Consider the following 21206-nt stretch of genomic DNA (forward strand, 5'->3'; position numbering starts at 1 on the left):
ATTAAGGGTAAATCAATTGATACAGTTAGAAATCATTAGGAAAACAAAAGTGAGTAGATTACAGTTATTGATTAGCGATTAAATTGTTGGTCGATTGAGAATTGATTAACATGTAAAGACAATCAACTTGTTGATTGATTTTTTCTTCTTCTCCTTTTCAATGTCAATCTATCGATTTAGAGATTTAATAAATTAAATTGTCGATTGTATTGGTTTATCATGATTACTATTTATTTCCAGTTTCTATTGATTACATGGTCTTAAATAGCTCACTAATCATGATGAACATTTTGGCGAAATCTTTGGTGTTTGAGATTCGATTTTTTTAACATAGACTATTTATAGACTGTTAGTACTTCGAACTTGATCTGATCGTCAATAATAGGACAAAATACGAACTATATCTCGATTAACTTCAACGCCAATTTCCAATGAAAAGACGAAGTCTAAGTGGTCAAAATCCAATCTATTGATTACTTTCCATTCTTTCGGCTTGACTGTTTTAAAGAAAATAGAAAATTAATTTAACCGTAAGGTGTGACAATCAATCAGAATTTCAATCATTAATGATTTCGAATAAAGTACCTTTCAGTTTATCCACCAATTTCACCACATTATTTGGAGTTACGAGTTTATCTCCTTTCGAATTGAATATGTAAATGTCCTTTGATCTAATCTTTTCCAATGGATAATCTGGTGGACTAGATTGATTATACCGGAGATAATTTTCCTTTTCACCATAATCAAGTTTATGAAATCGACCACTTAGTCCAATTTGAAAGTAATGAATATAATCAAGACATGGTGACCCAGCGGGAAAGTGAGTAAAATAAATTCCCATACGAGTTAGATTTGTATGATCACCAAGTAAAAAGGATAAATAATGTTGACCAATTGAACAGAATGGATTAAACTCTGAATTGTGGCATAATTGATGCATTTTCTTTGGAAACCCTCGACCAAAACACTCGACTGGGCTCTTGCGTGCCAGCGATCGTAATAAACTGTTCACATTTACAAGAATCGCTTTAAACAAACTAACTGACCAACGACCAACGAAAACCGCTGGAGCCATTGCGATGAATGGTTTAACTTTCTCCGTGTATTCAAGTCTCTCTGATAAAAGAGCAAACATGACAGCACATCCTCGAGACAATCCAATATATCCAACAGTCTCTATTATCAAAAGAAACGATAGATTAATTGTAAGTTTCCTTAATTGCAACATAAAAGTTTCTCAATCACAATTAACGAAAATGAGCGGAAAAAAGTGCTGCCATCTTGTGTTGAGGGGAGAAAAATTTTCTTCAAACTATTTAACTATTCCAATAGATGGCACTCACAACGGGGAATTGGAAAATGAATTAATCAAACAATCAAGTACAATTAGCATTTGATTTAATTGTTTCCACAAATTATTATGTAAACAATTTACTTACTTCTTTTAGTTGAATTCAAAATATAATCAATTGTAGTTGGTAAATCGATCGTGGCCATTTCATCAAGACCTGTTGTCCAAAACTCTGGAGGCAAAACAATAATTAAACTTAATTAGACCAACTAATTGTTATGATGAATTTTGGATAGTCTTTGGTACCTGTTGAATCAGGATCTAAAGTTGTATGATTCCGAGAGTAATAATTAGCTCGAAAATTAGTTAACCAAACATCATAACCAAGATTTGCGAGTAGAAAACCTAAATTGCGACCAGTACCATTGTAATAGTTAATTAACTGGTCAACATTTGGATTATTTAACAAAGATTCATCAACTTGACCATCAGGTGAACTGAAAATATAATCATCAGATGAGCCACCTAATCCACTTTGAAGTATAATAGGCTTGTAATTATTTACCAATCGATTTGGTGGTTTTCTTAATTGCTGTTGTTTAACAATTAACGGGTTAACAATCCTAAACATGGTTAGTATATAACCATCACTTGTAACAATCTTGTGAATTTCACAATTAAATCCTCGAGATTTAATTATCTCTGGACTGTCACCATAATCATCTAATGACTGGGAAAATTTAACTGTAACAATTAAATAGATTAAAATGAAATCAAGTGAAAAAAATGGTTTGATTATCCAAAAAATGTCCATTAAGAGAGTTAATTGTAAACAATCAAAAAAAAATTTGAACAAAATTAAAACTCAATTTTGCCGATTAAGTTGATTAAAACATCAATTGAAAACAATCATAACAATTAAACGAAAGTTAATAGTTTGATTTGATTCTTAATTTGAAAATAATTTATTAATAGTTGAGAAATTTTTTTTCTATTAATATTTGAGGTTAGGTTTTCTTTGAAACAATTAAATATTACTAACTATTAATAAATAATATTTTATAAATTAAACTAAATCAACCGTGATTAGGCCTAGTCAACTGTTAATTACCAGTTGATTTAATTTCCTCTGGTAATTAATGGTTTGTAACAATTACTTTTCAAATTTCAATTAAAGATACATTGACTTTTAGCAAAGGTAAATTTAAATCCAACGAAATTGACATTATGTCCTACGAATGTTTAATTTTTACGATAATTGTGATTTAATTGTGCTCATGATTAAAATTGTAATTATATTTTAACCTTGATCAGTACAATTAATTTCTATCTATCCTGCAAATGGAAGCATATTTTACCCTTTCTATTAACAATTAGCGAATTAGTTTAGTGATTGAATGTCAAAAGGTAAATATTAGATTGATCGAAATGTTTTTCAACAACAATTTACTAATTGTTGTTTTTGATAATTAAAGGCCACACTATGAGCTATGGATAAGCTATGAGAAAGAAACAATTAGATGTCAATCTAAATTAGACGAAGACAAAGGATAAAATTTGATTGGGAGATGACAATGTAATTATTGAAACAGTCAATTGAACAGGTGAGATTAAAATGATTTACTAATTGTAACACCAAATGAATCAAACTTTGATTGAATTTTCTAGTATAAAAGGAGACTGATTTACATTCAATTCTCATCAGATTAATTGTCTTTAATCAGAAAATATAAAAAAAATCAAAATGAAATTCTTTGGACTTACTCTTGCCGTTCTCCTCGTCGCTGGATGTAAGTATTAGACTATTAATCTATTCCAATTGTGTGAACAATTAGTTGATTATTCTAATAATTATTTTCTTGTTTCTCTTGTTTAGTCGTCGCTATCGAAGCTCGATCCGTTGAAAAGCGAAATGTCTTAAACGACTTAGTGGCTAACGCTCAATCAGCCTTCAACGATGCCAAGGCTCAATTTGGAAAATTCTTCGGCTCAGCTCTTCAACAACAAATCGCCGAAGCTAAAGAATCTTTCATGAATGGACTTAAGCAACTCCAAGAATCTGCTGAAGATCTTCTCGAAGATGGAGCTGATGCTCTCATGAAGAACCTTCCTGGTCTCCAAGGAATCGTCTCTGATCGAGTTGACGCCGTCACTGATTCTTTGGAATCATACATCGAAAAGAACAAGGGTAAATTAGACGAAGTTCGACAATTGATCCTCGACAATGCTCTCAAGACCTTGAAGGCTCTTAAGGATCGACTTGATGCCACTGAATCAGCTGAAGCCGTTAGCCAAATTCTCACCTCAGTTGACAACGTTGAGAATCAAGTTGTTAGTGAAGTTTCAGCTGCCAAGTCTCGATCTCTTTTTGGAATCAACTGGTCCGGTCTTAAGAACACCATGACTCAACGATTCGATGCCCTTCGAAACCGATTCGATGACATGTTAGACGCATTCCGAGGAGAAGATAACAAAAAGATCCGAGAACAAAAGGGCAAAATCCAAGGAGCCATGGAAAAGGTTAATGGTGCTGACAAACTTCCACCCGCACAAAAGATCGAAGCCGTCAAAGCCGCTGCTGCTGAATTAGACAAGGCTGACGAAGTTGCCGCTTCAGCTGCCTCATCAGGAGAAATTGTAACCTCCCCCTCCGCCTAAATAACTTATAATCTTGTTAATATTTCGTTGATGTTCATATGTAAAAGTGTGCACATTGTGTGTACATCATAGGATTTGATCAATTGATCAGTTTAAGTTACTAAATGAGTTGAACTTTTATGGTGATAAACAAATAAAGTTTATTTTGAGCAATAATCTTAATCTTGTCTCATGGATTCATCATTAATACACCAATTTTGTAATCTAATCAACGATTTATAATCGTTAAGATGTTAAAAGGTGAATGTTATGGTTATGTTCACATGATTAATCAAAAAGAGAAAATAACTTTTTTTTAAGAAAATTCCATATTCAATTAAGAATAGAATAACTAGATAAATCATCAATCCACAACCAAGTTAACTGTTGAAATGGTCGTCAACGATGCTACTTTTTCGCAATATTGAACCAATTAAGCAGTTATGTTTTTTGATCATATTCCCTGAAGGCAAACCGTTGTACACTTATAGATTGTACAACGATTCTTCACCAATAAGAGCTGAAAGACTGTGTGAGTTTTGGTAGAAACAGTTCTTCATGAAAATGAGTCCATAGTGCGAGTCCATGTATCTACTTTAGGCTATTCAATTGGTCCTTTTTCGCAATTGTCATAGATTTCATATAATCTACGAGATTTGCGATAATATTCAGACAAACAATCAGGTGATCTCGAAGTTACTTTTTTAGACTTTCACTTTTCATAAAGATTTCGGTTTCATTTAATTTCTTATTCTGTATTCTATTAACGATGAATTTTTATATAAGATTTTAGATGGTTGGAGGTGGGCTTAAGTTATGAGAATCAATAAGGGGTTAGAACTGTATTCTAAGTGACCGAACTAAAACTAACCGAAATGGTCCACTCCGTTTTATTATCTACTCAATCATATTCTATGTTTGTTATTCTCTTCTTTATTTCTATGCTATTATTTTGAGACAATCAGTCATTGAGCAATTACTTCACAACATTGATGATGAAGAGTCGCATGGATATTATGGACAAAACGGACTCATTTGCTGCTCAGATGCATTTAAAATGCTCCTTTTGTCATATTCAAAAAGAACCGCTTGTGAACCGTGGTAAAAGACAAAAAGACGAAAAGAGACAAAAAAAGGCAAAAAAGAGCAAAAAAGGGCCAAAATTCTCCACCGTCAAGTAGAATTGAAGTGAAAGAGCCTCAGGATATTTTATTCTGACTTTTCGAAATATTGACAATAATAGCACTTAAACAAAACAATAATCACCAAAATCTCAAAATAATTCAATTTTTCTGATTTTTGATGCGCGAAGTTTGAACATCAATTTATGAATACTTTTTTATTCAATTTCAACTAAAAATCTAATTTTTTATCGATAATTTGACCACATATACTGACCTGAGTTCATCTTCAAATCGTAAAAATTAAATATAAGTAAAAAGAATTGAATTTAAAAAGTGTTTTTGTCTTTTAGCTCTTTTTTGCTTCTTTTTGCCTTTTTTTGCCTTTTACTACGGTCCACCGCTTGTTCTTAGTAGTCCATCAGCTGTTTTACCAGGAATATTTCTCATTTCAAATTAAATTTGTGCTTCTTCATTTCTTCAAATTCAAATGGCTAAAAAGTAAATTACCATCATGTCATTTAACGATTTACCTGATAATTGTCTTTGGAAAATCTTAGAAAATTTCCATAGAGTTAAACAATTGATTCGTTTGTCTAAAGGTAAGATAAAAATTCAGTTTAGATGATGAAATTCTAATGCTTATTTACTTTCACTCAGTTTGTTCGAGATGGTCCGATTTGATTGCGCCGAAATTTAATCGAGTAAAATATCTCCAAGTGATGAAGTGTAAGTTAATTTCTACTTAACCCATTAGCGATTATAATTAATTTATTTCCAATTTTTTAATCCAAAGATAAAAAACGTGATTATATCGACAAGAACATTTTCTGGATGAATTATTATGAAACAAAATTATGGAAAAATTACAATTTGATGGAATTGTTTCCAAATCTAAAGGTAATTTACGAATTTTTTAGATCAAAATGACGTTTATTTCTAATTATATTTTAATTTTATGATAGATTATAGAAGTTTCAAGTTACAATTTTTATCTCGTTGCTGATTTACCTAAAATGCTCAAAAATAATCCACAAATAAAAGGATTGATTAGCGATCTCGATTTGGAAAGAGTTGGTTACTTGGAAAATATCGAAATGCTTGCTGCAGTGTTTCAGAACCAATTCAATTATAAAGAAGTTTTTCGACCTGATCAGTTGAAACAAATTAGGTGCTACTATTTTGACATGAATGATCTTCCTGCATTCATTGAATATTTTCCAAGTTTGAAGCGACTTAACATAGAACTCAATGAAAGTGAGTTTCAACTTGAATTAGTCTTACGACTGTATTAATGGTTTATATCGTTTTACTGTTTATAATAGCGGACGGAGTTTTTTACAATGGACCAAATTTGTCTTCGTTAAAGATTCTTGAACTTGATACGGTTGATTTGGTTGAACAATTCACTGGATTTCATTTCATGGATTTTTGTCCATCTCTGGAAAGCGCTTTCATCCATTGTTGGGCAGAGAATATTCATGTAGATGAATCGATAAAGAATTACAATCTAAGAGATTTGGTTATCGATGGTGTAAGTCAATGGGTGAAAAATACTTATTAGATTATTAACAATTTTTTTTTTCTATTCTTTCGATTAAGGCTGGTTGTTTTCCGAGGCTATCAGTTTTGTCCAAATTTCCTAATTTACATCATCTTGGGATGAGATATGTTGATGCGATTAATGATAATAACTTAGAAAAATTGATAAAATTATTACCTGAGTTGAAGACATTGGACTTACGAAAATGTAAGAACGTGACGTATAAATCAGCTGATTTTCTGTCCAAATATTGTGTCAAAGAGAAAAAATCAATTAAAATCTATTACGATTGTGAAAATGAACCCGCCGAATGGCCTAAGTTGTACACTTCTGAAGAATCAATTGTCTACGGATTTGACTTCATGAAACATTGTTTTTATAAATCTATTTTATCTCTTCCAGTTCTCATTGATGAATAAAATCGAAACTTTTATAACCCAAAGTTTAATATCACTTATGATTACATATTGGTCCTTATTGATTTATCAAAATCACCCGATACCGAAACAGGTCAGCTGATTACCCATTCTCTTCAACAACCGACTGACTTGAATCAATCAATAAGCCAAAGCCACGAATAAAAAATCCGTAATCAAGCTTGATCTCGGTTAGTCTTCGATCTGATGATTTAACAAGAATTGTCAACAACTTTCCGAGAATAAGGAATTGATTGGATTTCTTGCATGTGTTGGAAAAAATTTTAACAAGGAAATATCGAAATGTGCACTTTAGAGTTATTTTTCGATAAAAAAGTTTTCTACCTGATCAGTTGGGACAAATTCGCTGCTAACGATTATTACTACAAGATACTAATAAAACTACGAGGATTCTATAGAATATTATGGTATCAGAAATTTAGATGAAAATTTGACTAACAAAGTAAGTAAGTTTGTTTTGAAAGTCGAAAAATAGTAAAAACGCAATCTGAGCACCCACTCATGAGAAATAATAACTCGAATTATTAAGGTTCGCAGTAACATCAACAATTTACCATTTCGACCCATTGTCGTGATCGAGGAACTTCGTGAATCATGTTGACTTGGTTTATTTATGGAAACAATTACTTTCGAACGTGTTTGTAATTGTTGACCAAAACTCTTGATTAAACTATCATTGGATTGAGATGGATAAGGACGAACAATTATTAATAAATCAGTCGTTTGATTACCACTAGAATCTTTATTTACTGTAAGTGTTGTCAGTGTTTTTGTCTCTGGTATTGACATCGGAGTTGAAGTTGGAACTGAAACTGGAATGGGTGTTGGTATTGACTTGGGCTGAAGCTTCAACTGGCATCGATTGGGTCGGTAGTACCGACTCGGTACTGATGGTTGATCAGTCATTTGTGGTTGAACCATCCCCGAAAACAATTGATGGGATTGCTGTTCAGATATCGTTCTATGAGACTATGACTAATGACAAAATAAACTTTATTTTGATTTTCATCATTAAAGTTTACTCAAGTCTACTATTAATATTTATTGAGGTCACTTTTATTCAATTCGAAAAGTTTTTCAACAATTAAACGGTAAGACTCAAGATATGTCCGTCAGCTCGATATCTTAACTTTGAGCTGACTTTTTTTCGGCTTAAAGTTCAAGCTACATATGAAAATGGACTTAATTGTTCAGTTAATTGTGTTTGTTTAAATTAGGTTAGGTTAGGTCTTCGCTAATAAGGGTCACCATGACCAAAGAAAGGCCCGGAGGGCCTGAGACAATCAAACCGAACCTTAAGCCGAGAAAAAAATCAGCTGAAAATTGAAAATATCGAGCTGACGGACATATCTTGAGTCTTACCCAAAGTGAATCGAAAAAATTATTGCTAATCAGATGAATTTCAATTTTCAATTTTAACACAAGAAGTTTGAAAACTATTCGACGATATATTAATAATTTACGGGAATTGTTACCAAATCTCAGGGTAAATGTTTAACAGAAATTGCTCACACCAACTGGAAGTTTATTAATTTTTATTCTATTCAATTGTTTCAGATTTTTGATATCTCTTATCACTATTACGGCCAAGTTTGTAAAATGCATTATTTTGAGAAAGTGATTAGCGATCCCAAAATAAAAGGAATAGTTGGACTAGATACTCTTTATGACTACGATTTGAAAAATATCGAAATGGTTTCAATAAATTTTATACGTGTTTCGCATAAAAAACGCTTTCAACGTGATCAGTTGAAACAAATTCGTTATAAGGACTATTTTTATTTGCATAATCTTTTTGAACTCGCCGAATACTTTCCTAATTTGAAACGACTCAATATTTGGTTTGCAGGTAAATTATTAGTGTTTAATGTGATTAATGATCTTAATTAATTGAAGAATTATTTTCTAAGGTGAACAAGTTCGTTACAATGGTCCAAATTTACCCAATCTAAAGATCTTCGAGTTTTCTGTAGACAAATGGTATGATGACCATAACGCATTTCATGTGATGGACTTTTGTCCTTCTTTGGAAAGTGCTTTCATTCACGGTCAATCAGATGATGAATTTACCAACATGGCACAAAAAAACTACAATCTAAGGGATTTAGTAATTGAAACAGTGGGTATATAGAATCCGAATCTATTCTGAAATTAATTTTCAACTATTTTTTTGCATCTCAAGCCACTTGGAATACACCTAACATGGCCATTCTTACGAAAACTGTTGTCCAAGTATCCAAATTTACAAAATCTTGCGGTCAGAGGAGGTGATGCTATTAAGGATAGTCGTGTTGAAGAATTGGTCAAGTTAATGCCGAAGATAAAACTGTTGGACTTCAGAAGATCCAAAGGAGTGACTTCAAAATCAGCTGATTTCTTAACTAAATTCTGTCGCAAATCTTATCGATCAATCAAAATCTATTATGATTGTGAAAAGGAACCAATTGATTGGCCTAAATACAACACTCCTGAAGAATCAATCGTTTATGGATTCGATTTCATGAAACATTGTTTTTATAAGAATTTTCACTATCTTCCGAACCTAATTGATGAATGATCTCTAAAGCTACAAATTCATTTGTCATTGATAATGAAGTCCAACTGTGGACAATCAATACTAAATTTCATTTGTTTTCGTTTCTTTAGTTTGTTCAAAATGGTCAAATTTGATTGATATAAGATTGAAAAAAGTTAAATATCTTCTCAACAGTAAGTAAAATTCATATTCTAATTATTGTATCACTAATTTCTTGGTCGATTCTATCGATTTCTAGACAGAACAGTTCCAAATTTTGATTATTCAAAATTATGGGTGGATTCAGAAACTATTCAATTGGATAATTTACGGGAATTGTTACCAAATCTCAGGGTAAATATTACATAGAAATTGTTTACATTTACTAGTAATTTTTTTATTTCTATTCTATGTTTACAGATTCTTAATATTTTTTCTTGTTATGACGAGGGATCGAGGACAGTAAATTATGGAAAATTGGTTAACAATAATCCGAAAATAAAAGGACTGGTTGGACTAGATACTTTTCATTCACTCGATTTGGAAAATATCGAAATGATCTCAATAGATAATGAAATGGTGGAGTATAAAAAACTCTTTTGTCCTGATCAGTTGAAACAAATTTACTTTGAATGCGCTTTGCATTTGAATGATCTGAATGAACTCGTTGAATACTTTCCGAATTTGAGGAGAATCAACATCAAGTTTTATGGTAAATTATTCGTTTGAACAATGAACTAAATTAATTCAAGAATTATTTTCAAAGGTGGACCAGTTCGTTATGATGGTCCAAATTTATCCAATCTAAAGATCTTCGAGTTTTCTGTAGACAAATGGTATGATGACCATAACGCATTTCATGTGATGGACTTTTGTCCATCTTTGGAAAGTGCTTACATTAACGGCGAATCAGATGATGAATTTGCCAACATGGCACAAAAAAACTACAACCTGAGGGATTTAGTAATTGAAACAGTGAGCATCGAATTGGAATCTTTAAATTGAATTGATTTTTACCTTTTTATTATCTTAAGGTGTCTATTAGATTGAGCAACTTGGCATGGCCATTTTTAAGAAAACTATTGCCCAAATATCCAAATTTACATAATCTTGCAATCAGAGGAGAAGACGCTATTAAGGATATCCATGTGAAAGAATTGGTTAAGTTACTACCAAAGGTAGAACTATTTGACTTCAGGAGATGTGATAATATCACTCGAAGATCAGCTGATTTCTTGTCTGAATATTGTCGCGAATCTAATCGATCAATCAAAATCTATTATGATTGTGAAGAGGAACCAATTGACTGGCCCAAATTAGATACTCCTTGAGAATCAATTGTCTACGGATTCGATTTCATGAAACATTGTTTTTATAAGCGTTTTTCATGTCTTCCACACCTAATTGATGAATAAATTAAAGCTTCATATTCATTTTGCATTGATGTTGGTCTGATTGAATATTATATCAATTATTTTAATTAATTTGATTTCAAAATCTGGTAAGATGAGCGTCAATAATTGGAGGTAGAACGAAGTTTTTTCAATCAATAAAGCGTTAAGGATCGTATACTAAGTGTTCGAAATAAACATTACAATTGAGATTCAAGCCAAGCTCATTTTTTCAACGAATTTTGATCATTTACGACGGAGAAAATTTATTTTCCATTTTGTAACAAATGATTAGCGACCGAAAGTAAAATCGTTCAAAATGATGGTTATTATGAAAAAACGAACGGTTGATAAACTGAAATACTCTCATCACCAGACTATAGCTTCAATGACAATTTATTTGATTGGAACATTCGAGACAAAATTCATGAAAGAATATTAATATTATTTTATACAGTAGAATGTAGGTGATTTCATTCATCAATTAGAACCGGAAGATCACAAAAAAATTTATAAAAACAATGCTTCATGAAATCGAATCCATAGACGATTGAATCATCAGTTCCAAACAAATTGGGCCAGTCAATAGGTTGCTTTTCACAATCATAATATAGATTTTGATTGATCGATTGGATTTAGCACAATATTCCGACAAGAAATCAGCTGATTTTTGAGTGACATATTCTGATCCTCTGAGGTCCAACAGTTTTACTTCTGGCAATATCTCAACCAATTCTTCAACATGGCAATCCTCAATCTCATCGCTCATTCTGAATATTGTCTCAAGTCTCATCGGACAATCAAATTGTACTATAATACTAAAGAGGAACCAGTCGAATGGTCTAAATTGGGAGCTTCTTGTGAATAAATTGTCTACAAATTCGATTTCATAAAACACTATTTTTATAAATCTTTTTCCACACTTTCAGATCTAATTGATTGACTAAAAAATTTAGGTATTAAAGTTGTCTGATACATAATAACATTTCACAAGAAGTTTAAATTCACTTAACATATTTTTATTCAATTAAAAAAGTTTTTTGAAACAATCAGTATATTTGAAAGAAGCGCTTTGATTGACTGAACCCTCCAGCTGATAACGGTTCGGTTGAATAGCAACAACTTTACCAAAGTTATCCTTTGGAAATGACATGTTAATTATTTCTAATGTTCAAATTACGAGAATCCGATTCGTTTTTTAATTTTACCTGTTCGTTGAATTATAATTATGTCATTCAACGATTTACCTAATGAATGTCTTTGCATGATCTTAGATAAAATCTTCGAACTAGAAGAGTTGATCAAACTTTCGAAAGGTAAAAGTATAAGAGTTTAAATGGTAAAGAGAAGTGACTTAAATTTTATTCTTTTTGTTTCTAAAGTTTGTTCGAAATGGTCCAGTTTAATATCCTTGAGGTACAGAAAGATTAAATATTTGCTCATTAGTAAGTAAATTGTTTTATACATGTAATTACTTTTGATTAATTTCGCCAACTCTGTTCTAAAGAGTCCAATGATGATCGTTTCGATCTTACCAAGATATTGATGAACGATCAAAAACAATTAAAGATCATAATTTACGAGAATTGTTACCAAACCTCAGGGTAATTATCAAGTATAAGATTTTTATGTCAATATAATATTTATTAATCTAATGTTCGTACTTTTTGTGGTGAGTTTAGATTCTCAGTATTCCTGCTGTTTTATTTGGTGATGAGTTAGAATTTGAAGATGTAAAAAAATTGGTTGATGATAATCCGAAGATTAAAGGATTGATTAGACTCTATAGTCTTAATTCTGATTTGTTCCATTTGCTCAACTTGGAAAATATCGAAATGATTTCGGTGAAATCCCTCGAATTTGATTACAAAAAAGTCTTCCGACCTGATCAGTTGAAACAAATTCGCTTGTACGAAACTTTCATCACTGAACTTCCTCAATACGTTGAATACTTTCCAAGCTTGAAGCGACTCAACATTTCGCTGCTACTCAAAGGTAAGCTATTGATATCGAATCAATTATCGTATTAATTAATGAAAGAATTATTTTCGAAGGAGGAGAAAGAATTTACAAAGGTCCAAATCTGTCTAATCTGAAGATTCTTGAATTATATCTATCAGAATACGAAGGAAATTTTCATCTATTTCATTTTATGGACTTTTGTCCATCTTTGGAAAGCACTTTCATTCGTAGTCCACCGAAAGGTGAATATATTGATATATCTCTGAAGAATTACAATTTGAGAGATTTGGTTATTGAAATGGTGAGTATAGAATTGGTGATTTTCTTTGAATCTAAATTAATTTTTATTCTTCCTTTTCTTTCTAAAGTCATGGGGAGAAAGGCTGAACTGGTCGTTCTTTTGCGATCTTTTGTCCAAATTCCCAAATTTACATCATCTTGCAATTAGAGGAAGTGGTGAAATAAACGATGATCGTATTGAAGAGTTGGTGACGATTCTACCAGAAATAAAACTGTTAGACTTCAGGGGATCTAAAAATGTTACTGAAAAATCAGCTGATATTTTGTCTGAATATTGTCTCAGATCTCATCGATCAATCGAAATCTATTACAATCGTAAAGAGGAACCATTCGATTGGCCTAAATTAAACACTCCTCAAGATTCAATTGTCTATGGATTAGATTTCATGAAGCATTGTTTTTATAAATATTTTTGTGATCTTCCGGATCTAATTGATGAATAAACTCTCAAGCTACTATTAGTTAATCATTTCACACTGATAATGAGTTGAATGCTTATATCATTTAATTATTGTATTATCTCTTATTTTTTAATTATGCTAACAACCGTTGATTTCTATTCAAAACTTTTGAATTGTCTTTTGAAACTATTCAAAAGAAGCGGTTGACTGAATTTAAACCCTTCAACGGTAACAGTTGTTTAAAGTTGCTGTAAGTTTAAACATCTCAGTACTGTTCAGATGAATCTAAAATTTTAATTACATGAGAAATTGTTCCTAATTAAAATAATGTCATTAAACGATTTACCGGAGAACTGTCTTTGGTTGATCTTCGGCAATTCTTGTTCATTAGAAGAGTTGATCCAGTTGGCTCAAGGTAAGAGAATAATAGTTTACATTGTATAAGAAATGATCTGAAATTCAAATTCTGTTTTTGTTAGTTTGTTCAAAATGGTCCAACTTAATTTCCATGCGACTCGAAAAAGTAAAATATCTGGTCAGGGGTAAGTAAATTTGCATTTCAATTATTGCTCGTATTTTGTTAACCTTTTTATCGATTTCAAGTGCGGCCTCTTGATCATTTTGATTATACCAAAATTTGGGTAAAGAAACCAACTACTGTTGCACGCTACAATTTACGGGAATTGTTACCAAATCTCAGGGTAATTATCAAATAGAAAATTGCTCATATTTACTAACAGTTGATTTACTTTTATTTGCTGCAATGAGTTTAGATTTTAACTATTCCATGTCTCGGTCCCAGGGATCAAAATAAGATTAGAGCATTGGTAAACTGTAATTCAAATATCAAAGGTTTGGTTGGATTGAAAATTGATGATCTACTAGATTTGAAAAATGTCGAGATGGTCACAATGGATAATGCTATGTTCGACTATAAACACAAGTTTCAACCTGATCAGTTGAAACAAATTCGATTTTTTTCAACAGGTACCCGCATGCGAAAGCTTCATAAATACGTCCAATACTTTCCAAATTTGAAGCGACTCAACTTCAATTGCTGCGGTAAGTTATTGATGTTAATAATCTAGATTGAAGCAAGCAACTATTTCTTAAATAATAGAACGTATCGGGTACTATGGTCCACAATTGTCCAATTTGAAGATTCTGGAATCTTATTTATACGGATGGGATGGAGATCTTGATGAATTTTATCTGTTGGACTTTTGTCCATCTTTAGAAAGCGCTTTCATCAAAATTGCGGTACCATATGAGCGCGTTGATTCGTCCATAAAGAACTACAATTTGAGAGATTTGGTTATTGAAATAGTGAGTATTCGCTTTATATTTTTCTTTGAATCTGAGTAATTTTTAAAAATTATTTTTACTCTTCTTTTCTTGCTACAGTCACGGGATGAACAGCTGAACTGGCGTTTTGTACGTGCGCTGTTGTCCAAATTTCTAATTTACATCATCTTGCGATTAGAGGCCCTTGTTTTATAGTACTATATATGGTAACGAAACAAATGATGATCGTATTAAGGAATTGGTAAAGATTCTACCAGAAATAAAACTATTTGACTTCAGAAAACTCAGAAGAATCACGCGTAAATCAGCGGATTTCTTATCTAAATATTGTGCTGAATCTAATCGATCAATCAAAATCTATTATAACTGTGAAAAGGAACCAGATGATTGGCCAAAATACGATACTCCTCGAGAATCAATCGTCTACGGATTCGATTTCATGAAACATTGTTTTTATAAGAGTTTTTCCAATCTTCCGGACCTAATTGATGAATAAAAGCATCTACATTTTATTATATCAAATAATATTAATATTCTTCCATGGAAGAAGCGATTTGATCGACTTAACCCTTCCAGCTCGTATGTATTCCTGTTTTCAATCAAGTCAATGAGCTTGAATAGTTGATTCAATTATCTGAAGGTAACATAGTATTGGAGTTTTAATAGTAGCAAAAAGCAACTTCATTTCTTTTCGGTTCTATAGTTTGCTTAAAATGGTCCAAGTTAATTTCTGTAAGATTGAAAAAAGTTAAATACATTGCTAACAGTAAGTAAATTTTCATTTAATCATAAATCAGTTTTGACTCATTTTTCGAGATGGAAAATGGTGATTGAATTGATCATGGCAAAGATTGGTGTAAACTGAATTTGAAAAACTCGAAAAGAGTGCAATAATCTATCCGATATAAAAGTCTTCCAATCTTCTAAGATGAAACAGATTAGTTACAATAACTTTGAGATTCAACTTTATAAATATATTGAATGTATTGTAATACTTTCCAAACTTGAAGTGACTCAATATTTCGTTTGGTGGTAAGTTATTGATGTTGAATTAATTTTAAAAAACTCAAATACACATTCATGATACCTAGAAACATGGGCAACAAATAGAAGATGATCAAATAATTAACTCGTATTCTTATTCACATTCAACTTATTATCAATGTAAAATGAATTAGAAGCTTTAAAATTTATTCATCAATTAGGTCACTGTCATGATACAATAAAATGTAAGTGATTTTATTCATCGATTAGGTCCGGAAGATTGGGAAAACTTTCATCGAAACAATGCTCATAAGATTTGAAAATTGGTGGTTTCGTGGTTTATTCATCAATTAGAAATGGAAGCCGGAAAAGACTTATAAAACAATGTTTCATAAGATCGAATTAGTAGACAATTTATTCGTAAGAAGCTCCGAAGAAAATTGATTCACGAGGAGTATCGTATTCAGGCCACTCAATTGAGGTCTGACCCCAATCATAAAAGCTTCGAATTGATCCATTAGATTTGCGACAGTATATAAGGTCATATAAGTGTTTATTGTGATTTTTTCCCTTGCTAAATTATAAAAGATGATACAATAATTAAATCACGTGATACTAAGTATCAATGTAAAATGAGCCTGTAGCATTAGAGTTCATTCATCAATTAGATCTGGAAGAGCGAAAAAAGTTTTATAAAAACAATGTTCCATGAAATCGAATCCGTAGACAATTGATTCTCGATGCGAGTCTAATTTAGGCCAGTCAGTTTGTTGCTTTTTACAATCATAATAAATTTTGATTGATCGATCATATTTGAGACAGAATTTAGACAAGAAATCAGCTGATTTTGAAGTCACTCCTTTGGATCTTCTGAAGTCCAAAAGTTTTATTTCTGGTAGAATCGCAACCAACTCTTCAAGACGACTATCATTTATTTCGCCACTTCCTCTAATCGCAAGATTATGCAAATTTGGATATTTGGACAACAGTCTTCGTAAAAATGGCCATGATATGTAGTTTGTCATGAGTTCACTCCCTACCTTTAAATAAAAAACAGAAAGAAGATTATTCATATTCTAAGAGAACCTTGATACTCACGTATTGTTTTTTAATCACCAAATCTCTTAGGTTGTAGTTCCTTAGAGAGATATCAGTATAGCGATCAACATTTTGTTCAAATGGTGATATGCAAGATGAAATAATAGACTTATTAATAGGATAAATTTGAATTTGATACTCACTGTTTCAATTACTAAATCCCTTAGATTGTAGTTCTTCCGTGCCATGTTGGTAAACTCATCATCTGATTGTCCCTGAATGTAAGCACTTTCCAAAGATGGACAAAAGTCCATCACATGAAATGCGGGACAGAAAGAATCCCAGCATCCAGAAAACTCAAAGATCTTCAGATTGGATAAATTTGGACCATTATAACGATCTTTTTGCCCTTTAAAAATAATTCTTCAGTTAATGTAGATCATTAATCGAACAGCAATAATTTACCTTCAAGCCAAATGTTGAGTCGCTTCAAATCAGGGAAGTATTTGACGAGTTCAGAAAGATCTTTCAGCAGGAAATCTTCATTATAACGAATTTGTTTCAACTGATTAGGGCGAAAGAGTTTTTTATACTCTTGCTCATAATAAAATTGATCTATTGAGACCATACTGATCATTTTCAAATCGATGATATATTTAGAATCTATTCCAACCAGTCCTTTTATTTTCGGATTATTGTCAACAATTGGTCCATAATTTGATGATCTCCATGGTCTATCGTCAGCGTAAGGAAAGAGATCAAGAGCCTTGAACCATTAAAATGAACAAAATTAATAAACTACTAGTAAACCATTTCTATTTAATATCTACCCTGAGATTTGGTAACAATTCCTTAAATTATAAACTTGAAAGTTTCTGGATCCTCCATCCATACTTTTGAATAATCCAAATGAGTAACTTTCCATTCTATGAGTCGATAGAATCAGTTTAACAGATTAGGTTAGAAAATTACTGATATAATAGTTGTAATTACAATTGTACTTACCGATGAGAAGATATTTAACTTTTTTCAATCTTATATCAATCAAATTGGACCATTTTGAACAAACTTTAGAAACAAAAACAAGTGAAATTTAGTATTTATTATCAACAGTTGAACTTTCAAACTTTTACCTTTAGACAATTCGATCAACTCTTCTAATCTGAAGAAGTTGTCGAAGATCAACCAGAGACAATCATCAGGTAAATCGTTTAATAACATATTTATAATTCACTGAACAATTAAAATAGTGTTGTGGTGATACTTTACTTTTGGATAAGGCCCAAGATAAGTCCGGTAGCTCACAATTTACACTCTCAGCTGACTTTTTTCGCCAAAGAGTAATAAGCTAGTCACTCCGTAGGGGTGGCGTCTCACGTGGTCGCTCATTGACCATCGCTTCAAGAAAAGTTGTTTGTCAATTAGATTTCTTGCGACTTTTAATAGGAAATGTAAATACTTTTTAATTAAGATATTTTTAATCTAATTGTACAGTCAAAGACTTAAAGTTGGCAACCACTTTTTAAATACTTCACGCAGTTGAATATAATCAATGAGAGATAAAGTTAATCCAGAGATATGATAATAAGTTTGTCGACTAATTCAAGTGATGTGGTCTTAAAAAGGTCAACTGATTAGATATCAAAAGTTATCTTTACTTGATTATCGTTAACTGCGTGAGTGATTTAAAAAATGGTTGCAAACTTAGTCTTTGGCTGTATTATACTTAGCACTTAGTAATTCACTTTAAAGGGAAGTTTTTTTTCAATATCTTCCTGAATACATTGAACATTTTTCCGAATTTAGAGCGACTCAGCTTCATGTTCTATGGTAAATTATTGATGCTGAATAAGTGATCTAGATTAATACAAAACTATTTTTAAAGAGGAACAAGTTCTTAATGTTGGTCCAAATCTATGCAATCTCAAGATTCTTGAATTTGCTTCAGACCAATGGAATTTGCGTTTACGGATTTCATTTGATGAACTTTTGTACATCTTTGGAAAACGCTTTTATGAGTTGTTCAAATGGTGATCGCTATGCTAATATCTATCTAAAGAACTACTATTTAAGAGATTTGGTGATTACAAAACATTACGTGAGTATCGAGATTCTTTTGCAATCAGAATCATTTTTATCTGTTTTTTATTTCAAGGCACTTGCCGAATGCATTACATAGCCATTCTTACAGAAACTGTTATGAAAATTTAAATCATCTTGCAATTAGAGGAAGTGACGAAATAAACGATGATCGTATAGAATAACTGGTAGCAATTCTACTAGAAATAAAACTGTTGAACTACAGAAGATCCGGAAAAAGTCACTGAGAAATCAGTTGATTTCTTATCAGCCTTGAATCCAATCGATTAGAATTGGCGAAGTGGAAATTTTGACCATGAAAGTGTATGTTACCGTTGTAATTTTGAGTCTTCGTTTTTGATTTTTACCTTGATTGTTATTCTACTATTGAATGCTTCGCTCAAAGGGTGTCTTTGGATGTTCCTCGACCCAAGTAAGAGATAAACACACGTTTCTTGCGAAAAATATAAAATTAAATCGTATTGACTGGTTATCGATGTAGCATGATTTATTGAAGCTTTAGAGTTCATTCATCAATTAGGCGCGGAAGATCATCAAAAGGTCTATAAAAACAATGCTTCATAAAATCGAATCCGTAGACAATTGATTCTCGAGGATTATCGTATTTAGGCCAGTCATTTGGTTCCTTTTCACAATCATAATAGATTTTTATGGATCGATTAGACTCAAGACAGAATTTAGATAAAAAATCAGCTGATTTAACAGTAACTTTTTTGGATCCTCTGAAGTCCATCAGCTTTATCATTGGTAATAATTTTACCAATTCTGTAACACGACTATCATCCATTTTATAACCTCCGTCGATCGCAAGATTATGTAAATTTGGATACTTGGACAACAGTTTTCGTAAGAATGGCCATGTTAAGTTGTCTGTCGATGGCTATGATGAAAATTGATTTAAATGAAATTCATATATGAAGGCTGTTGTAGAATGGATTGAATGGTGAATTATCATACGCAAAGAGTGATACGAACTAGAAAATTAATTCAATTGTCATATCCTTAACACAATTTACTTTAGAATAAATTAGATACATACTGTATTTACAATTACCAAATCCCTTAAATTGTAGTTCTTTCGAGCCATGTTGGTAAATTCATCATCTGATTGGTCACAAATGTAAGCACTTTCCAAAGATGGACAAAAGTCCATCACATGAATTGCATTACAGGTACCAAACTGCCCATCTACAGTAGACTCAAAGATCTTCAGATTGAATAAATTTGGACCATCATAACGAACTGGTTTCCCTTTAAGAATAATTCTTCAATTAATTTAGATAATTAATCAAAAAGTACACGTGTAATTTACCACAGAACTTAACGTTGATTCTCTTTAAATTCGGAAAGTATTCGACGAGTTCATTCAGATCATTTAGATCAAAAGCGCAATCAAAGTAAATTTGTTTCAACTGATCAGGACAAAAGAGTTTTTTATACTCCATCATTTTATTATCCATTGCGACCATCTCGATATTTTCCAAATTGAGATTATAACCATCAGTTAGATCAACCAGTCCTTTTATTTTCGGATTATTGTCAACCATTGGTCTATAATTTGATGATATCCATGGTTTATCACCAACGTAAGGAAAGAGATCAATGGCCTTGAGCCATTAAAACGAACAAAATTAATAAACTACTAGTAAACCATTTCTATTTAATATCTACCCTGAGATTTGGTAACAATTCCCTTAAATCATAAACTTCGATAGTTTCTGGATCCTCCATCCATACTTTTGAATGATCTAAATGTTTAATTGTCACTCCTAGAAGTCGATAGAATCGGTTAAGAATTTCTGACACAATAATTTAAATGTGAATTTTACTTACTGTTGAGAAGATATTTAACTTTCTTGAATCTTAGATCAATCAAATTGGACCATTTTGAACAGACTAAAGAAACAAAAACAATTGAAATTTAGTATTGAATTAATACTACAATTTATTAATTATCCACAGTTGAACTTTTAAGCTTTTACCTTTAGACAATTGAATCAGCTCTTCTAATTCGAAGAAGTTGTCGAAGATCAACCAGAGACAATCATCAATCAAATCGTTCAATAGCATAATTACATATAATTCACTGAACAGTTAAAATAAAAATCGCCAATGAAATAAAAATTAATAATTTTAAATTAGGAATAACCTTAAACATGTGCCTCATCACTCGGTTTGTGG

At 31.6% G+C, this 21206-nt stretch overlaps 9 protein-coding genes across 9 annotated transcripts; 6 read left to right on the forward strand and 3 right to left on the reverse strand.

Annotated features, from left to right (window-relative positions):
• Positions 1-242: 242 nt before the first annotated feature.
• LOC128386374 (gastric triacylglycerol lipase-like) lies at positions 243-2160 on the reverse strand. Its single transcript, XM_053345403.1, has 4 exons — positions 1598-2160; positions 1440-1523; positions 586-1176; positions 243-497 (listed from the first exon to the last, which is right to left on the reverse strand). Exons 1-4 carry the CDS (start codon positions 2103-2105, stop codon positions 376-378), a joined length of 1305 nt encoding a protein of 434 aa, XP_053201378.1. The 5' UTR covers positions 2106-2160; the 3' UTR covers positions 243-375.
• Positions 2161-2935: 775 nt separating this feature from the next.
• LOC128386385 (uncharacterized) lies at positions 2936-4105 on the forward strand. Its single transcript, XM_053345416.1, has 2 exons — positions 2936-3081; positions 3168-4105. Exons 1-2 carry the CDS (start codon positions 3036-3038, stop codon positions 3947-3949), a joined length of 828 nt encoding a protein of 275 aa, XP_053201391.1. The 5' UTR covers positions 2936-3035; the 3' UTR covers positions 3950-4105.
• Positions 4106-5228: 1123 nt separating this feature from the next.
• On the forward strand, positions 5229-7040 carry LOC128386383 (uncharacterized). Its single transcript, XM_053345415.1, has 6 exons — positions 5229-5651; positions 5710-5778; positions 5846-5949; positions 6015-6306; positions 6375-6583; positions 6652-7040. The coding sequence occupies exons 1-6, from the start codon at positions 5564-5566 to the stop codon at positions 7009-7011; spliced, it is 1122 nt and encodes a 373-aa protein (XP_053201390.1). The 5' UTR covers positions 5229-5563; the 3' UTR covers positions 7012-7040.
• Positions 7041-9056: 2016 nt separating this feature from the next.
• LOC128386388 (uncharacterized) lies at positions 9057-9591 on the forward strand. The gene is made up of 2 exons (XM_053345419.1): positions 9057-9148; positions 9212-9591. Exons 1-2 carry the CDS (start codon positions 9104-9106, stop codon positions 9584-9586), a joined length of 420 nt encoding a protein of 139 aa, XP_053201394.1. The 5' UTR covers positions 9057-9103; the 3' UTR covers positions 9587-9591.
• An 83-nt stretch (positions 9592-9674) lies between these two features.
• On the forward strand, positions 9675-10935 carry LOC128386387 (uncharacterized). Its single transcript, XM_053345418.1, has 5 exons — positions 9675-9738; positions 9804-9898; positions 9965-10256; positions 10311-10519; positions 10579-10935. The coding sequence occupies exons 3-5, from the start codon at positions 10100-10102 to the stop codon at positions 10873-10875; spliced, it is 663 nt and encodes a 220-aa protein (XP_053201393.1). The 5' UTR covers positions 9675-9738; positions 9804-9898; positions 9965-10099; the 3' UTR covers positions 10876-10935.
• Positions 10936-12081: 1146 nt separating this feature from the next.
• On the forward strand, positions 12082-13683 carry LOC128386390 (uncharacterized). Its single transcript, XM_053345421.1, is given in 7 exon segments — positions 12082-12251; positions 12318-12380; positions 12443-12492; positions 12495-12539; positions 12618-12930; positions 12990-13198; positions 13266-13683. Coding segments are annotated over 7 exon segments (1143 nt in total). The 5' UTR covers positions 12082-12163; the 3' UTR covers positions 13641-13683.
• Positions 13684-13858: 175 nt separating this feature from the next.
• LOC128386248 (uncharacterized) lies at positions 13859-15098 on the forward strand. The gene is made up of 6 exons (XM_053345253.1): positions 13859-14013; positions 14078-14140; positions 14202-14299; positions 14372-14660; positions 14719-14924; positions 15003-15098. The coding sequence occupies exons 1-6, from the start codon at positions 13926-13928 to the stop codon at positions 15096-15098; spliced, it is 840 nt and encodes a 279-aa protein (XP_053201228.1). The 5' UTR covers positions 13859-13925.
• Positions 15099-16423: 1325 nt separating this feature from the next.
• LOC128386249 (uncharacterized) lies at positions 16424-19392 on the reverse strand. The gene is made up of 6 exons (XM_053345255.1): positions 18059-19392; positions 17931-17993; positions 17791-17851; positions 17391-17659; positions 17129-17334; positions 16424-16927 (listed from the first exon to the last, which is right to left on the reverse strand). The coding sequence occupies exons 1-6, from the start codon at positions 18144-18146 to the stop codon at positions 16541-16543; spliced, it is 1074 nt and encodes a 357-aa protein (XP_053201230.1). The 5' UTR covers positions 18147-19392; the 3' UTR covers positions 16424-16540.
• A 102-nt stretch (positions 19393-19494) lies between these two features.
• On the reverse strand, positions 19495-21201 carry LOC128386381 (uncharacterized). The gene is made up of 6 exons (XM_053345412.1): positions 21008-21201; positions 20859-20921; positions 20697-20794; positions 20338-20632; positions 20065-20276; positions 19495-19905 (listed from the first exon to the last, which is right to left on the reverse strand). The coding sequence occupies exons 1-6, from the start codon at positions 21093-21095 to the stop codon at positions 19531-19533; spliced, it is 1131 nt and encodes a 376-aa protein (XP_053201387.1). The 5' UTR covers positions 21096-21201; the 3' UTR covers positions 19495-19530.
• Positions 21202-21206: the final 5 nt, after the last annotated feature.

This window comes from Panonychus citri, unplaced genomic scaffold, assembly GCF_014898815.1.
Source record: "Panonychus citri isolate SS breed McGregor unplaced genomic scaffold, ASM1489881v1 Contig00068, whole genome shotgun sequence".
In the NCBI taxonomy this organism is placed as follows: domain Eukaryota; kingdom Metazoa; phylum Arthropoda; class Arachnida; order Trombidiformes; family Tetranychidae; genus Panonychus; species Panonychus citri.

Coding starts and splice junctions, on each gene's coding strand:
- LOC128386374 (XM_053345403.1), bottom strand. CDS start 2,105: ATGGACATTTTTTGGATAATCAAACCATTTTTTTCACTTGATTTCATT. Junction 1,177..1,439: donor TTTGAATTCAACTAAAAGAA/GTAAGTAAATTG, acceptor TTTTGATAATAG/AGACTGTTGGATATATTGGA. Junction 498..585: donor ATTGGTGGATAAACTGAAAG/GTACTTTATTCG, acceptor TCTTTAAAACAG/TCAAGCCGAAAGAATGGAAA.
- LOC128386385 (XM_053345416.1), top strand. CDS start 3,036: ATGAAATTCTTTGGACTTACTCTTGCCGTTCTCCTCGTCGCTGGAT. Junction 3,082..3,167: donor CGTTCTCCTCGTCGCTGGAT/GTAAGTATTAGA, acceptor TCTCTTGTTTAG/TCGTCGCTATCGAAGCTCGA.
- LOC128386383 (XM_053345415.1), top strand. CDS start 5,564: ATGTCATTTAACGATTTACCTGATAATTGTCTTTGGAAAATCTTAGAA. Junction 6,307..6,374: donor TAACATAGAACTCAATGAAA/GTGAGTTTCAAC, acceptor TGTTTATAATAG/CGGACGGAGTTTTTTACAAT. Junction 6,584..6,651: donor GAGATTTGGTTATCGATGGT/GTAAGTCAATGG, acceptor CTTTCGATTAAG/GCTGGTTGTTTTCCGAGGCT.
- LOC128386388 (XM_053345419.1), top strand. CDS start 9,104: ATGGCACAAAAAAACTACAATCTAAGGGATTTAGTAATTGAAACA. Junction 9,149..9,211: donor GGGATTTAGTAATTGAAACA/GTGGGTATATAG, acceptor TTGCATCTCAAG/CCACTTGGAATACACCTAAC.
- LOC128386387 (XM_053345418.1), top strand. CDS start 10,100: ATGATCTCAATAGATAATGAAATGGTGGAGTATAAAAAACTCTTTTGT. Junction 10,257..10,310: donor AATCAACATCAAGTTTTATG/GTAAATTATTCG, acceptor TTATTTTCAAAG/GTGGACCAGTTCGTTATGAT. Junction 10,520..10,578: donor GGGATTTAGTAATTGAAACA/GTGAGCATCGAA, acceptor TATTATCTTAAG/GTGTCTATTAGATTGAGCAA.
- LOC128386248 (XM_053345253.1), top strand. CDS start 13,926: ATGTCATTAAACGATTTACCGGAGAACTGTCTTTGGTTGATCTTCGGC. Junction 14,014..14,077: donor GTTGATCCAGTTGGCTCAAG/GTAAGAGAATAA, acceptor TGTTTTTGTTAG/TTTGTTCAAAATGGTCCAAC. Junction 14,661..14,718: donor ACTCAACTTCAATTGCTGCG/GTAAGTTATTGA, acceptor CTTAAATAATAG/AACGTATCGGGTACTATGGT.
- LOC128386249 (XM_053345255.1), bottom strand. CDS start 18,146: ATGTTATTAAACGATTTACCTGATGATTGTCTCTGGTTGATCTTCGAC. Junction 17,852..17,930: donor AGTTAAATATCTTCTCATCG/GTAAGTACAATT, acceptor ATCGACTCATAG/AATGGAAAGTTACTCATTTG. Junction 16,928..17,128: donor GGGATTTAGTAATTGAAACA/GTGAGTATCAAA, acceptor TTTTATTTAAAG/GTAGGGAGTGAACTCATGAC.
- LOC128386381 (XM_053345412.1), bottom strand. CDS start 21,095: ATGCTATTGAACGATTTGATTGATGATTGTCTCTGGTTGATCTTCGAC. Junction 20,922..21,007: donor GCTGATTCAATTGTCTAAAG/GTAAAAGCTTAA, acceptor TTGTTTCTTTAG/TCTGTTCAAAATGGTCCAAT. Junction 20,633..20,696: donor AATTGTTACCAAATCTCAGG/GTAGATATTAAA, acceptor TAATGGCTCAAG/GCCATTGATCTCTTTCCTTA.